Genomic DNA, 18,285 nt, shown 5'->3' with positions numbered 1-18,285 from the left:
TATTAGCGATGCTGGCTAATTTTATAGACAATCTTACTGTGTGTGCCAATTGATTATTTTAAATTTAATAGGTGTTGTCTTGAACAATAAGCCATACTAAATTTCGTGAAGACGTCTTGTCAAATAAAAATACAAGATCTTATTTCTGATCGGTAAATCCAAATGGCAGCTATAGGCTAAAGTTATTCTATCTGAACAATTTGTTCGGAGATTATATCATTTTTATCATATTTGCCAAATTTCGTGTAGAAATCTCATTAAATTTAGAAGTTGTCCATACAAGAATTTATTTTGATCGCTCAGTTTCCATGGCAGCTATCTGCTAGACTAGTCCGATATCAAGAGTTTCGACAAACGAGTAGCTTGTTTAGAATAAAAACAAATTGTGCAAAATTTAAGATTGATATCTCAAAAACTGAGGAACCAGTTCGCGTATGTACAGCGACATACGGACAGGAAGGACATGACTAAATCGACTCAACGAGTCACGCTGATTATTTATATAACTATGATAGAGTCTCCGACATTGTCTTTTGGGCATTAGAAAATTTGTGGTTAACTCTATTCAGAGTATTACGATATTGATACAATTGTAATATTGGGTAGTCGGAAAAGTCTTTTCGTATTTCTAATGAAACTTCGTTTTACTTCTTTATATTTTAATGAACTTTAATGGACCAAATACCTACCATTTTAGTCGACCACTTTTTGTCATTTTTTCACTAGAGTCATTATTCCATCAGTGTAAAACTTTTCTGGTTTTCGGCGAATAAATGCGACAAGTAATTTTCACAGACTGCTCTTAAAGCCAACTTTACTCCATTGAGGGAGTTCTGCATTGACCGAAACAAATAGTAGTCCGATGGTGCACGGTCAGGGCTGTATGGTGGATGCGTCAAAACTTCCCAGCCAAGCTCACCCAGTTTTTGCCGAGTCATCAAAGATATGTGTAATCTAGCATTATCCTGATGGAAGACGAAGCCCTTTCTGTTGATCAGTTCTGGCCATTTTTTCGATTGCTTGCTTCAATCACATCAGTTGATGACAGAAAAATGTAGAATCAATCGCTCGACCAGGCTGGAGCAGCTCATAGTGAGCACCAAACACTCGGCTTTGCGGCCATTTGTTGAGCTTCACCACGGTTAGACCATGATCTGTTCCATAATTTCATTGACTTTTTCAACCGTAGGTCGAGCAGAGCGAGGCGCAACTGATACAGCATCATCTCCGTAAACTTCACCATTTTATACAATCTCTATCTTTTTATACAAAAATTCTTGTGTCGTCATACAGCTCATCGTTCCATCGAATGCGATATTCGCCGTGGACAACGCGCAAAGGACCATAAAAGCAAAACTTTTCTCTCGAAAACTCACAACGTCGATTCATCAGTTGTTGTCATCGTCCGAGCCTCTGCACCATATTGCAGGACGGGAATTCAGAGTGACTTATAGAGTTTGGTTTTTTATCGTCGAGAGAGGAATTTACTTCTCAATTGCCTACTCAGTCCGAGGTAGCGAATTACTTCAGCTGTAACTTTTTTTCAACTTTCCCAATATACACCAAAAATTTTTACAATTATTGCTTATTTGATCTACCCTTAGAAGAAAATGCAAATGTTTTTTGATAGCTACATCGGAATTGCATTATTTTCTAAAAATATTGGAACAGCGACTGTTTTCCACGGATGTGGTTATCAGTGACCGGTCAGAGAATTACTCGTAATATCATATTAAGCGCTGCTAGTTTAATATTATTTCTGAGCGTCTGTAACTCCAGCGAGTTCTGAGCAAAGCGTTGTAATTGCTTGATTTATATGAACTGTACTAATGATTCTCAAACAGAGATAACCAAACTTTTTTACATAATCGGAAATATCGTTTATCAACTGTCATATAAAAACTCTAAATTTTAAAAATTTACAAACTATCATCAACTCATAAATGTTTTTTTTTCTCTTTCTGTTACAGCTCAAATTGAAATAATTCCATGCAAAGTCTGTGGCGACAAGTCATCTGGCGTACATTATGGCGTTATAACATGTGAAGGTTGTAAAGGTTTTTTTCGCCGGTCACAAAGTTCTGTAGTGAATTATCAGTGTCCTCGCAATAAACAATGTGTTGTCGACCGTGTCAATCGCAATCGGTGTCAATACTGTAGACTGCAAAAGTGCCTACAATTGGGAATGAGTCGTGATGGTGAGTGTGGCACGCCACATAAATTAAAACAACAACTATGCTTATTAATAATTTTTCTTGCAAATTTATAAAAATTATAATGAATGCGACGTTAATGTTTTGCAGCTGTAAAATTCGGTAGAATGTCGAAGAAACAGCGTGAGAAAGTGGAGGAAGAGGTGAAGTTTCACAAGGCGCAGTTGCGAGCACAGAGTGACGCGGCGCCGGATAGCTCAGTTTTCGACACACAAACACCTTCGAGTAGCGATCAGCTGCACCATAATTACAATGGGTAAGTTCAGGCTTGATTTTATAGGAATATATTTGCGTAGTTGATACTCACGCGCTGACGTTTCTCTCTTTACAGCTATGGCGGCTACTCCAGCAATGAAGTGAGCAGTCCCTACGGTTATGGCTACTCGACATCGGTAACACCGCAACAGACGATGGCCTATGATATATCTGCGGATTACGTCGACAGCACCACGTATGAGCCGCGTGGCACGATAATGGATCCGGACTTCGTCAGTCATGGTAGGAGACTAAAATCACAAAAACTCGTGCCAATTCCCATAGACGAATCAGCATTTAATATTCGTATAACCACTTACCACACGCATTACCACTACTACTACTACTTACTACCACTACTACTACTACTACTACTACTCATCTTAGTCATCATTGAAGTTATCGTTAAACGTTATCCAGTTCAATTGTCAAGTTCATGCCGTGAGCCCATCGCGTTTTCAAGTTGTACACTTTATGTCCATTCAATTATTGTCGAATCAAATCTATTTTCGTTTGTTTGCTATAATTTCTTTTTGTCAGCGCCTAGGTTTTGAAGTGAGTGTGAGTGTGGGATGTAAGTAACGCCGCTGCTACATGCGTACATATGCATATGAGTATACATACATATATACCGCAGCCATGGACTGTAATTACAAGCGAAATGCATCTACTTCCGTTTTTGTTGTTGTTAAGTAAAGTAAATCATAATTCGCCTTAGTGGGTTGGGCGCGTCGTAGTGGGGCGCGTAGCTTCAAAATTCCAAAATTCATCCAAATTTATCTGCACACATTCATTTTCTATAACACATTGGCATACAATCATTCATTCTTAGTTGTGGGGCACGTACATTTCATTTGGGGTGGGCAGTCTCAAATATTTGTTATTGTAATATATTTCGTTAAATCGCTGCATCAAATATTCGCTGTTGTCTACCAAAAAAAATCAAATTTAAGAAAAAAAATAAAAAAAAAAAACAAAAACAAATATTCGAAATTCTGGTAAATATTTTGATTGTATATTCCTTGTTGCATTGCTTCTCCTCCCCCCACCAACCAGCTGATGGCGACATCAATGATGTTCTTATAAAAACCTTAGCCGAGGCACACGCCAACACAAGCACCAAACTCGAAGCCGTACACGATATGTTCCGGAAGTCTCAGGTAAAACCGATGATATTTGCACTCGCTCGCCCGCCGAAATTGAACTCTCACTAATTGTTTGTTGTATTTGTGGTTTGTTTTACTTTCATTTCGGTTAAATGTGTTTAAAATTATGATTTCGCTTGCGCTCATAAGGATATTTCGAGGATACTCTACTACAAGAATCTGGGCCAGGAGGAGCTGTGGCTAGACTGCGCTGAAAAGCTAACACAAATGATACAAAACATAATCGAATTTGCGAAACTGATACCCGGATTTATGCGATTAAGTCAGGATGATCAGGTGAGCAAACTAACCAGAAAAAAAATTTATAATATATATTAGGCAATTTAGTAGATGCTTAACATATGATCAAATTTGAGCCGGACTGGTCCATTTAATATGCACACGCTAAATGGGTCGCTAAGATGTTTACCATATGATCAAATTTAACCCGGACGGGTCCATTTAAATTGCTAACCGGATCGCGCAAAATATTAATTTCCTGTGAATTCTGCCAAAAGTTTGTTTGGTGATTTTCACCATGGAAAAAATTGTACACCGAAAGCTTGAAATTTTGTGTTTTCAAAGGAGTCACGGCTAGGAAATCGTTGAAAATGTTGCATAAGTGTTTCGGAAAATCTAATTTATCACGAACATAGTTATTGGAGTGGCATAAGACATTCAGTGAAGGTCTTGAAGTCATCGAAAACTTACTGAAGACACTGAAAACTATGCCAACCAAGGCGTATAACAAGTATATTGAGAACTAGTTTTAGCGTTAGCGTGCTTATATTCGCTGAGGAGAATATTTTAAATACGATAACGAAATTTTATTTTATTAAAATACGTAAATTTTTTGGCGGTCCGGGTCAAATTTGATCATATGGTGAAAAGTGAAAATTTCAAGTAAATTAATTGGTGATATGATACGATGTGATGTCGCATGTTGTAGCGTTTGCAATATGCTCTGACTCAAGCGATTCAAAAGTATGCAGAATTTGAGGTGATGAAAATTTTATTTAACTATATTGATAAGATGTGATACAATGTCATATGATGTGATGTGGCGATGTGACATTTTTAAGTAATGAGAGTTCGAAGTAATTTTAGTTTTGTTCTAGCATGCATAATTTGAGGTGATTGAAATTGTTTTTAGACTATATTGATATGATTTGACTTAATGCCATGTGAAAGGGTGATGTAATATTTTTAAATAATAAGATTTCGAAGTAATTCGAAGTAATTAAATTAATATGCCTGCAGTCAATCAGAATTGGCTTAAATTTGACTTAACAGCTCGAATACTTGTATATTTTCAATGTGATGTTAACAAGTGACACAATGTAATCAGATCAGTAGCTAGGTGATTGCTAAAAAAATAGAATAGAATCAATATAATTAACTTATATAAAATTAAATGTTCAAATCAAGAATTTAAATCTAATTTTATGATATGTGATGTGGTGATATGATGTGATAATGCGAAGTGATTTCCATGATATAATGCGTGATATTTAAAAACTCGTTGCTGTCAAACTTCTTGCGCAAAATATTAGCATAAATGAACAACTAAAGTTTTAGTTTTCAATGATAATGCTTAATTTTGATCACTAGTATATAAATGTGATGTAATGACGAAATTTCAAATAATATGACGTGTTTTATTAAAATTATGTAAATATAAAATATTTTTTTTCTTCTTCCGCCATCCTTTCAGATTCTGCTACTGAAAACTGGATCATTCGAACTGGCCATCGTGCGAATGTCGCGATTGCTCGATCTCTCACAGAATGCGGTACTCTATGGTGATGTGATGCTGCCGCAGGAAGCGTTCTACACATCCGATTCGGACGAAATGCGTCTGGTATCGCGAATCTTTCAAACGGCTAAATCAATAGCCGAACTGAAACTGACTGAAACGGAGTTGGCGCTGTATCAAAGTTTAGTGCTGCTCTGGCCAGGTAAAACCAACAACCATAATTCACAATATAGCGAGAGAATATACTCATGTCAATGAAATATAATATGTGTTTACAGAACGAAATGGCGTGCGCGGTAATACAGAAATCCAGAGGCTTTTCAATTTAAGCATGAATGCAATAAGCCAGGAGGTTAAAGCGAACCATGCGCCCTTAAAGGGCGATGTGACTGTTTTAGATACATTGTTAAACAATATACCGAATTTCCGGTAAGCCGAATAAAATATATATAATTTGTTTCTATATACAATATTCATTTTGTATGCTTTGCAGCGATATCTCCATAATGCATATGGAAGCACTGAGCAAATTTAAGCAACAACACCCGAACGTCGTCTTTCCGGCGCTATACAAAGAACTGTTCTCAATAGATTCGCCGCAGGATCTCACATAACATCAAGAAAACTATGTGGAGACTACGAACGCAATCGATGCACCGGACACCCTAGATGCGTTAACGTAGAAACAAAGAATTACCCGATGACTGTTGGCAGAGTTGGCGATGAGGAAGGAGATGCGGACTTGAAAGCGATGACGATGACGGTGTCGGTGACGGTGATGGCAAGTAGTGCATGCAATGCATGAAACTGATTGCTGCTGCAATGACTTTACGTTAGAACAAGCTGTAACAACAACAACAAACACATACGAAACCAACAACAACACAAGCAATTTTATTGAAACAACAGCCAACTGCAAGCAGACAGTCAGATGACCAACAAGCGTCCGAAGTTCTGTTTAACGGAACTTAAAGTGACAACAACAAACAATGTATTCTCAGTTTATTCACTGTTAAAATATAGCGTAACAAAAACAAAAACAAAAACACACTAAACAAGCAAAAGAAATAGTAAATCATAGTGCAGAACAAAAGAAACAAAAGGTTTATATAACTAATTAATTCAAGCCACACATAATAAGCAGTAACAAACAATAACAAAAACAAAACAAAAAACCAAGAAAAAATTAAGCAAATATTAAGCAGCAAATTAAGTTTAAGGATATTTATACAGAATTTAAATAGTAACAGAAAAAATACATATACATATATACATAGACAAACCAAAATGCCGAATGCACACACACATACAAACACACACGAATTCATAAGCAAACCACACAAACCACAATCACACCTCTCAACATTTGCATACAAAAGAAAAGAGAAAAAGTAAAAATAAACGCAAAATAAAACGCAATAACTACAAGATACCGTACATTATATCACATTGTTATAACAAAAGAAAAAATAAAACTAAATACTAATTATTCAGAATCATTCTAAGTAAAACGCGCAGCAGAAACACAGGAAAATTAAAGCAGCATTTAAGCCACAAAAATAGGCGAACATAAAGTAAGACAAATAAAACAAAACTACGGATACATACTAACAGTTATAGTCACACACACACACACACAAATACACAACTTCACTTTCACCTAGAAACAAGAAGAAAATCTCGAAAAACTAAACTTTCAACTTCAAAAACTAAAATACAAAAACGTTGCCAATCTAACGCAAACTTATTCAGCCCTTAACAAAAAAACAAAAGCAAAAAAGCTAAACGAAAACTCTATATACTACGTAGTTGATGCCTGGCGCAATCGGCGAAACCCAAGCAAACGCAAACAATTTATTTCGTTCAACTCGAACCAGCACAAATTTTTCCAAAAGATATAAAAAAAAAATATTAATTAAAATTAGAAGGTATATAACTTGCGAATATTATTGAAAAGACTTTTGCAAATCGACAAGCATACACACACACACATACATCATTAAAAGCAAACGAGTGCTCACGGCCGAAAACCTAACCTTTGCATTGATTGTTGAAAAAAATAGTGAAAAAAGTTGAAAAGTGGCAGATTTTCGTAATACATCTCGTAAGCAAGCATATTTTATAGACCGACTGTCAGCACAGTGCAAAAATATGTGTGAGCTATTTTTAGGCGCCATTTTAGTTGCAGCACTGCTAATTAACAGCCTTGCTGTAAACTCATGCATATGCTTTAACATTTTCTGTTGAAATGTTATTGATACCAATTGCTTTTTTATTCGTTATTGTTATGTTTTAGTTTTCTGTAAAATTTTGTTTAACTAGTTAATATCTTAATTTGCTATTTTCAACACCTTTACTACAGAATTCTAAAGAATGTTAATTAACATTCTCAGCTTTTGCATAGGCTCATCCGTAAATGTTAATAACATGCTGTTGTGCTACATAAGCAAATGCGCTGCAATGCAAGGTTTTTTTTATTTGTTGACTTGTGTTGTTTTTGTATACCTCCTGCCGAGGATAATGCTTTTAATAGGAAGAGAAGTACGCAAAGAGATCCACCTACAATCATATATAGGAGATATGAGGCTCTTTGCACATATACATATATCCATACACATAAATGAGAATTTATTTTGCTGTAGCTTTGAAATTTAGAGAAAATTTAAATATTAAAGTTTTTTTGCTGAATTTCCCTGCTGTTGCTGTTGTGCTGCATGCTCACGATCGTTCCCACATCAGTCGGATCCATATAAGCGGAACGAAGCCGGATTTTTATCGGACCAAAGTCGGTCCTCGAAATTTTCTGAGAAGGTTAACTACCTGTACCTCTAAAAGGCATCAACGACCGACTCGGTGTATATAATTAGTACTTTTCTGAAAATTTCCAAGAGAAATTTATCATTTCAATACAAGACTGTACAAATTTTAAGGGTACATCTAGGTGAATGCGATTTTTGGGAATTAGAAATCGATTAGATCAAAAAATTGGAAGGTCATTTTATGTAGACCACGCGGTAACATATGATAGTGATCGAGTCATCTGCCTCCAAGTAATTTCTCAAGCAAATTTGAATGAAGTATTTCTGAGAAAAACGAGTTTAAAAATAAGCTCAGCTTCAGAACGCAAGAACGTTAAGACTAGATAATGAAAAAAAAACAACCATAACAATCCATCGATCCATAATAATCGATCTTTAGTGGCCAGTTTAAAGCAGAGCAAAGCTGTAAAAGGAATAATTGCTGGGTAGTTATTTTTTTAAATTTTAATCGCGGGAGCCTCGCTAATAGTATATAATGAAGAGCTTGAGCGTTATTTAAAGGTTGTGGCTCTCACTATTTCTATCTCCTCCTCCTTTTGTTTTTGAAAACAACTACAAAGTTGACAGAGTGAGAGTTGTTTCTGCAAAGCTGAAAGCACCGGCATCGCCCAATTGTGTTCATAAGTATAGTTCACGTCTTTGTCTATCGAACGAGCAAAACGTATATATATATATTTATATAGATATTCCGATTTGATATACAAAGTTTATTTTAATTTTGTAATACGTTTTATGAAAATTACAAAAAAAAATAGCTGAGATATTTTACACCAGCTTATAGTGTTCAAAAAACTAGTGAAAAAACGCATAAATTTGTATTCGCTGTTTTATACTATATTTTGTTTAAGCATATACATACATATGTGCATTGTCAGTGTGTACGTGTAGTATGTAAATTTTAAGCGTTCTACTTACATAGTTTTACATTTTAATTACGTTTTTATTGTTTTCATTCTTATAATTATTTCAATTTGTTTTTTATTTTTTTTTAAATGCTGCGCGTCAAAGGTATTTATGGCGGCGTTCAGCAATTTGCTATATACGAAAATGAGATATACGATTTTACACCACATTTGTGTTCAGCCGGCGTAGAGCTTTGCAGGAGCACTTTTGCAGACACAGCTTACTTCTTTTTACTTTTGTTGAAAATATTTTTGCTTTGACTTGAGCGTCTCACTCTTAACACGAAAGTAGTTTGCGGAATGTACTTATCGTATATATTTGTTTTATTTTTTTTTAATTATAATATAATTTTTTTTGGGTGAGATATCTTCGCGTTACTAGCAGTTTGAATACTTTGTATATTCCATTATTGTGCAGAACGACTTCGTTTATGCTTTTAATCTGGCCTTATTGTTTAAAGTCTGCTTACGTTTAGATTGAAAACGATTCTAAAAACCTTTCACAGTTCGAAATAGCTTTCATAGTCTAAACAAGCTTATTATACAAAAGTTTTAAGCGATTTTTTAAAGCTTTTACTTGTCAAATTAGCTTTCATAGGTAGGACAAGCTTTTTGCACCAAAGTAAGCTTTAAATTTTTAAGAGGCTTTTACAGTTCACACAAGTTTTGGAACAAAAATAAGCCTTTTATACGTAAGGGAACTTCAAAAGTAAGCTTTACATTTTTAAGAGCTTTCACAGTTCCAACAAGCTTTTGAAATGAAAAAAAGCCTGAAATTTAAAAATGTTTCACTTGTTAATTTGGCTTTCACAAGCTTTTGATACAAACGTGCAAAGCGCTTTTTAAAAGCTTTCATTTGTTAAGTTAGTTTTCACTTTTAGCACAAAAGTAAGCTTTAAAATTACAGGAAGCTTTTTCAAATTAGTTTTCATTTTGAACAAATTTTTGAAATAAAAATAAGCATAAAAAGCTTTCACTTGTCAATTCAACTTTCAAAGTTCGGACAAGCTTTTTACACGAACATCCAAAGCGGTTTTTAAGAGCTTTCATTTGTTAAGTTAGTTTCAAGTTTAAACATAAAGGTAAGCTTTAAAGTTTCGAGAAGCTTTTTTGAGAAGGTTTTTCGAAATAGCTTTGAATTAGAACAAATTTATTACACAAAAATAAGCCTTACAATTTAAAAAGCTTTTACTTGTCAATTCAGCTGTCATAGTTCGGGCAAGCTTTTCACGCTTATGTCCACAAGGGTTCTAAGAGCTTTCATTTGTTAAGTTATTATTCACTTTTAACACAAAAGTAAACTCTAAAATTTAAAAAAAGCTTTTTCTAATTTTTAGTTTTTGCCACAAAAATAACCCTAACATTTTAGAAAGGTTCCACTTATCAATTCAGCTTTCATAGTTCAGACAAGCTTTTCACACGAATGTTCAACACGGTTTTTAAGAACTTTAATTAGTTAACTGAGCTTTCACAAGATATTCTTCTAATGGATTATGTTTGTTACTAACTAACTTTATGCTTTCTATTTGCATACTCGTATACATAGAATAACATTGGAATTAAAAGACCCAGAAAGAGCCTTTATAAAGTTGAGCCGACGGCTGATTAGCTTTTTTGTTACGAAGTACGAGTTGTCACTAAAAAAATTTAAAATTTTCCTTTAATCGATTTCGTCGTAGATTTGAGACGCGTTTTCATACTGAAGTTGACTTCATATTTAGGAGACTTAAAGCGATATTTAGGAGACACTCCAACAGCAGCATGCATCTACCGTTAGGCCACACTCGTACCACACACACCCACACATACACATACGCATATTTCTATGCACTTTTCAGTAGCCCAAAAGCAAACGGAAAATCATAACCTAACCTCTCCTCACCATCATTACCACTACCAATAACAACAACCATAAGCAATTAGTGCAGTATCATAGACGAAGAGATACGAGAATTCGTTGTAAGCAAAAAGAAAAAATATATACATATATAAATAAATAAAGAAACCAACAAAAAAAACAACACTTGGAGGACGGTGATAATTAGTGTGTCTTAAACAAAAAAAAAATTATACATAAATTCTTTTCTATTTTTTATTAATACATATTACATAATATAATTGCGATTATGATGACTTTACTTACGATTGATTTTTGAGCCGATTCCGAGAAGCGTAACTAAATTAAAGATAAAATTCAAAAGCAAACTGATAAAATTAATGAAATTGTATGAAAGAGCGCATTGAGAAAACAAAAACAAAATAAAATTTCGTTTTATGTTTTTTGCCTTAAAAATTAGTTGGAAACACAATGATATACTAAAACATAAATGCATTATATATATACAAGTATATATATATATATATATAAATGAATAAAAAGCGAATACACGTACATTTATGCAATACGAGTACACACACATACAAGCAACACACATGCATATATACACAGGATACATACTTATATACAAGCGAAGAGTGTGGAAAGTGGCAAAGAATTAGTAATATGCAGAAGAAATGAAAATGAAAATGAAAAGGAAATATTTACATACATGTGTATAAAACAAAATCTAACGTTATACATACATACATATAAATTATATTACTGTTAAACGTAAACTGTAAGTTTTTATTGCAACTAGTGAAATGGTTAATTTTTTTTTATTATTATTATTATAATATTACTATTATTATTATTAATATTATGATTATTATCAACATTATTATTAATTAAAATTAGTTAATATTTATACATATATATATCTACATATATATATATACATACTCTAAAGCGGTAAAATAAAAAGTATGTTATTTAAGTAGCGGAACTACGGTACACATGTCGAAAATAATTGCATACATATTATGGTAAAAAGTAGTAAAAAATAATTACAAAAAAAAAAAAATACAGTAATAAAAAACAATTAATTGAATGCATGATTTGACTTTTTATTACCAGCAATGCAGTGAAAACGGTTAAGAAAACAAAAACAAAATACATTAAAAACAAGCAAAAATTAATTTAAAAAAATAAAATGCCTTTGTGTTTGATATTTCCTTTTAGCTGCAAATACATACATACATACTTACATAGTGCATACAACAGACTAAAAACTCTCATTTACCCAAAGCAAACCCAAACCATTAGCGCATTTCCTTTATGAAATAAAAAAAAAATAAAAATAAAAATAAATAAATAACAAAAAACAACAACAAAACACATTTATTTATATGAAAATAATAATCATTTTTTTATTAAAAATACTACCAATAGCATTTAACTATTACAGCAATAATGCTAAAGTTGTCAAAGCAAAAGCAAAAAAAGCAAAGAGTAAGCAACAAAAACAAAAACAAATAATGTTGTTGTGTGAGGTACAGTGGGCCTGTATAGAATACATGTTATTTATATATATACATACATACATGCATATACATATACACATGTGTTAGTATATAACATGCTATGTATGTATGTATGTATACATATATGTATATAGAAAACAAAAACAAAAAGAATAAAAAAAACAATAAAAGAATACATATATATGACATATACATATATATATACATATATTATACAATTTTGTTGGTCTTTGATATAATTGATAAATAATTGAAATAAAGCAAAAAAAGTATATATATATATATATGAATGATGAGAAATCGATGCATTAAAGCTAATTTTTAATTCATAACTTAAATATACAATTATAACTTAAGTAATAAGTGTGAGTGGAATGTTTACACCTCTTACATATGACATGTTAACACACACATACATACATATAAACAGTTATACATACATGCGAAACATACATACATAGCAACATACGCAAGCACACGTTTATTAACGAATCCACACACACACAAGCAAGCATACACACACACGCATACATACATACATGTACTACATGCATTTGCATTCAGTTTCAACTAGATCAATTCATTTATGTTTGTAAATTGTTTTTTAATTTTTATTAGATAAATCGATTTATATTATACTCCATAGGCATAATAAACATTAACATAAAAGAAAATAAATCAATTCAATCTTAATAAATATATCTGAATTATAAAGAATGGGTGAAATGTGGTCTTTCATTTCTAACGGTTTATTAACTCATAATGGATATTCTGTATTGCAATCGTGCTTCTTCTTCTTTATTGGCGTAGATACCGCTTACCCGGTTATAGCCGAGTTTACAACAGCGCGCCAGTCGTTATTCCTTTTCGCTGTTTGGCGCCAGTTGGAGATTCCAAGTGTAGCCAGATCATTCTCCAACTGGTCTTTCCAACGAAGTGCAAATCTTCCTCTTCCTCTGCTTCCCCTGGCGGTTACTGCGTCGAATACTCTCAGATCTGGAGTTTTTTCAACCATTCGGACGACATGACCTAGCCAGCGTAGCCGTAGTCAATGTCGTCGTATATCTAATACAGCTCTTCGTTTCACCAAATGCAGTATTTGTCGTGGCCAATGAGCAAAGGACTATACATCTTCCGCAGAACCTTTCCCCCGAAAACTTGTAACGGCGACTCATCAGATGTTGTCATTGTCTATGCCTCTGCACCATATAACAAGACGAGGATGATGAGAGACTTGTAGAGTTTGATCTTTGTTCGTCGAAAGAGGATTTTAATAATCAATTACTCAGTCCAACAGGTGCTACGTTGGCAAGAGTTATTCTGCGTTGAATTTTGAGGCTGACGTTGTTGTTGGATCCAAGATAAACAACAAGATAGTCTATTTGTTTGATGACAAAATATATACGTCAGCAGTTGTACACTCTTGTAGAAGATTATTCCCTAATCAGATCTACAACTCGAATTATTTTCTCCAGGAGTAAATTGAAGCAGTCGCATGATAGGGAGTCACATTGTCTGAAATCCCGTTTGGTATCGAACAGCTCGGAGAGGTCCTTCCTCTTTAATATTGCTCAACGTCAGTTTACACAAACGTATTAGTTTTTCAGAAAATTTCGGGGTGTCAAAAGCAGCTTTGAAATCGACTAAGAGGTGTTGTGTGTCGATCTTCTTTTCCTTAACACGTGGGGATCACTGTAATAAATATGCTGTCAGCGAATGCTCAAGGGAAAGCTTCTAACTCGTAGTTGGAAAATACATAATTGATTTATAAATTATAATATAACTATTTTAAGTTATCGATAAATGAAGAAATATTTTGAATTTTATTTATCTGCATTTTATAACTATTTCATTGGAACAATAAAGACGCAGCTTTATACATATACTAATAAGCATTTATTTTTATACAAACTTTCGGATTAAAATTTCAAAATTAGCAACTGAATAAATTTTATTCAATCAGAATAAAATAAATCATAACAAATTGTTCAAGCATTTTTAAATTTTTTTATCTAACAAGTGTTCCTGTTAGAAATGAACTCAATTTATCTTATAAGCTACTTGCTCTAAATATGGCACATAGCCCCAATTAAGACCAATTACCTTTTCTCCAAATTATTTTGTTCACATTACCCCCTCTTTCTAACTTTATATTTACCAAAGCGTTTATATACCCACTAATAATGATCCCAAAAGTAAGTATATTTTTTGTAAGTTCTCCAAAGTTTAGTACCTCGAGCAAAACCGTGAAAATAGTCAAAAAAAATTACTAATGACCAAGAAGCCTTGCTCTTGACTGCTTTCAGTTGCAGACAAAGTTTTTGTGAATTGTTTTCACTTCACTTACCCTTTTAGGCAGAGACATTGATAAACTTTAAATTGCACCCCGTCCGTTCGTTGAACAGCGAAAATAATGTAAAGTTTATCAACTATGAATTGAACAAAAACAGATGAGGAAAGTCGATGAGATGGTAGCACAAAAATTAAAGAATGACTGCGATCATTAGCAAAAACTTCTATTTCGAGCAACAAAGTCGAGGAATACATACATACATACTTGTATAAAGGAGAGGTTTATAGCACGCAAAAGATATGGGTGTAAATATATGTATTATACAAGTATGCATACATACGTACAAAAAAATCAATTTTATTTCAGCATTCACATAGATATCAATTTGATCAATCTTCTTGCACGGCGCGCTAACTATAAAGCCGATTTGGAGGTGTCCGCATTAAATTAATATTAGATGGCACATTACAGATATATACCATACAATACAAATCTTTATTAAAGCCTTAAAAATAGGTTTCTAGTCAATACAAGCAAGCTAAGTAATGCTCTTATTATAAGCCTCGGGTAGATAGCCTCCATTGCCCTCAGCGAATTTTGGTTTTTTCGGCTTCGTCTCAGTTTTGGAAGCCCTTCGCTACATTGTTGGGCAGTTTCGATCTGATTTCATAAACCCACGTCTTGACACCATGAACTTCAAGCTTCTCCATTGCGACATGTACTCGACGTTGTTTTGTAAAAGATTTCAAAATGCGTCGATCCATAAGAGATGTTCAGATCCTCTGTTATCTTTCTAATGCCAATACAACGATTTTCCAGTGCTATTTCTACAACTTTTTCGTTCTTATCGTCATTAACAGAAGTGGATGGACGACACGCATGAGGTAAGTTTTCGATGACTTCACGAGACTCATTGCATGCTTTGGCCACCGAAATACTTATGTTCATGACAAATTGGATTACCCAAAACACTTCTGCACTATTTTCAATGATTCCGTAGCCGTGGTTATATTGGAAACAAACATTTCAACCAAACTCGTTACCAATTTTTTTCCGATAAAAATCGCTATGCAAACTCTTCGCGTCTTAACCAGATAATTGAGAATGGATATTAAACTTAATCCGAAAAAAAGGAAAAATATTATCGATGCGGTTTGTGCATGCAGTTAATATGGACCAACCCGGATCAAGTTTGATCAGATGTTTTAAGTATGAATTTGGGACCAACAAGTACTTTTGAGGATCTATTACAGCGGCAATGATAGAAATCATCCGTCCGGGACGATGCTATCATGCCGATTTCTGAGAACGGCGTCGATCCTGTTTCGCTGACTTTGAATAGCCATCTCTGTCCAGTTTTGCTAAGCAAGATATCGTTCCTATTGTAATATAGACATTGGTACACTTTTGTCTGTAATATTGTGATCTTGTCGTACACGAGGGTACGAAGATAAGTGTTTGGCTGATCTGAAGATGTATCTACCCATTTTGGTTCCAGTCAATCAGAACGGGGCTATAACAATTTTATAATTTGAAATAAATATTGCTATTATTATATAAGACACTTTGATAGTTTTTAGCACTTATTGGATACTTTCAAAATATTTGAAGTTGAGGGTTCTCTAAAGATTTTCGAGGTCTGTGGATCCTGTGGATCAATGGAGTTGGCGCGGGAATATACTGTCCACAGTTAGGCATAAGGCAACCTTTTTAAGTTACGTTTAAGTATCATATTTCAAGCAGAGGTCTTTGTTATTGTGAAGGCCGCGGAACTGGCCTCTAATGCACCTGCAGGCAATTCAAGAGTCAACATCTACGTAGACAGCCAAGCAGCAATCAAGGTAGTAACCTCGTATCGCGCATCGGCCAGAAGTGTCTTGGAAAGCAGGGCAGCAGTGGAAAGTGTTGCCAGAAGTAAGCAACTTCACCTCTACTGGGTGCCCGGCCACTAAAGCATCGAGGGCAATGAAATAATGTACGAGAGTGCCAAGAGTGGAGATTACCAAAAACGTGATCATATTGGGAAACCCATGCATTGTATATGACGATCTCGACAGAAGCATGGTAAATAGGATCACAACCCGATGGAACGAGCTACTTGGTGGAAAACTGCAAAAGCATGTACAAAACAGTACATCGGAAGTACACAAAATTCCTATAATAGTTAGAAGAGACTGTAGGAACGTAATCGGAATACTATTTGGCCACTGTCTGTTGGCGGCACACGTCCGCCAAATGGGGCTGACAGATCGAGAAGATTGCAAAAAATATTTAGAGCAGGGCACCAGCGAAACAATGAAGCATTTCTTGTGCACTTGTCCCTACAATATGATACACTGGAGGAGGTATCGATAGTGAGGCCGCAGAATATGTTAAAATTCATGTCAAGCGCAGGCCTTCTAAAGGATGACTACTTCTCTTGGATCGAGGAACTGAACTCCATCAGGTATCGCAAAGGACCAAAACTGGGCTATACTTGGCTCATTGGCCTACCAGTTTAACCTAACCTAACCTTTCGGATCCTTTATAGTAATTTGGAATTATTTTGAGTACTCAGTAACCACTAATATGAATAAGGTACTAAAGGTCCTTAATCAAGGTATCATGTCTTCAATATAAATGTATATATATATATACATATATAAGTTATTGCTATAATTTCATAAATATAATAACTTTTTCTATTAACAAATATTCAACAACACAATCTACAACCCAGACCTCAATCTTCAAAACATAATAATAAGTCAATATCATATTACTCACATTAAAAGGAATGCAATTTATTTTCTGCACTATCAATAACCAGATGCCGATAAAATCCTTTCACACACGCCAACTTATGCCTTAATTGATTGCATGTGCGGTAGAGTGGGGTCCGGATCAGCTGCTCCATAAAAAGTCAGCCTGATATTTTTCCCAGTTTGAGTTTATTTTTTAATGATGTCAGTAAACCACAAGCGAGCGAAGCAATAAAAAATGCGTACTCGTAAAAATGCGCGCAGAGCAGGAGTAAACCGCCGGCAGATGAATGGCAGTAAGCCAAGTCGAGCCAACGAGACACCAACAACCCACCCAATGGCAAGTGCTGGACGCCAATGGCGAGAGTAACCAAATGCCAACGGTCAAAGCAACATCCGTTCGAATAAAATATGCTGAATATTTGAAAATGCTGGAAATGTACAACAGTAACCAATAAACCAATAAATAAACACAACAACGCTAGCGCCAAAAGAAATGTTATGGAAACAATAACGGTTGTTTTACGAGAAAATCTCGTACACAAACGCACTACCAAAAGGATTTATGAAACCAAATTCGATATTTGGTCCTCGACTTCAGTTGTAGTGAAATTTATGGTGAGGCAGCGGACTGGTCGACTGACTGACTGACTGACTGCGGCCATGTTGCATGTTTTGCATTTTTGGCGTAATATTTTATTTGGTTTGTTGGTTGTTGCGGCATAACTCCAATAAACCGCCATTTCTAAATAAGCCGCACGCATTTGCAAATCACAATAAACAGCAAACTAGTTTCGG

The 18,285-nt window shown here is 34.4% G+C and overlaps 1 protein-coding gene across 3 annotated transcripts in view; it reads left to right on the top strand.

Moving 5' to 3' along the window:
- LOC126754446 (probable nuclear hormone receptor HR3) overlaps window positions 1-11,993 on the top strand; it is an 82,894-nt gene extending 70,901 nt beyond the window's left edge. For 2 of the 3 annotated variants that reach the window (XM_050466410.1, XM_050466411.1), the window contains exons 2-9: window positions 1,971-2,198; window positions 2,304-2,469; window positions 2,545-2,711; window positions 3,525-3,628; window positions 3,764-3,910; window positions 5,328-5,571; window positions 5,648-5,798; window positions 5,863-11,993. In XM_050466410.1, coding sequence (XP_050322367.1) covers window positions 1,971-2,198; window positions 2,304-2,469; window positions 2,545-2,711; window positions 3,525-3,628; window positions 3,764-3,910; window positions 5,328-5,571; window positions 5,648-5,798; window positions 5,863-5,983 — 1,328 coding nt within the window. In that variant the 3' untranslated portion in view covers window positions 5,984-11,993. The remainder of the gene's footprint in view (window positions 1-1,970; window positions 2,199-2,303; window positions 2,470-2,544; window positions 2,712-3,524; window positions 3,629-3,763; window positions 3,911-5,327; window positions 5,572-5,647; window positions 5,799-5,862) is intronic. The other variant, XR_007666295.1, reaches the window with a different exon arrangement.
- Window positions 11,994-18,285: the final 6,292 nt, after the last annotated feature.

The sequence above is a fragment of the Bactrocera neohumeralis genome, chromosome 4 (assembly GCF_024586455.1).
Source record: "Bactrocera neohumeralis isolate Rockhampton chromosome 4, APGP_CSIRO_Bneo_wtdbg2-racon-allhic-juicebox.fasta_v2, whole genome shotgun sequence".
NCBI lineage: Eukaryota > Metazoa > Arthropoda > Insecta > Diptera > Tephritidae > Bactrocera > Bactrocera neohumeralis.
This window is presented reverse-complemented; position numbering and strand designations above follow the sequence as displayed.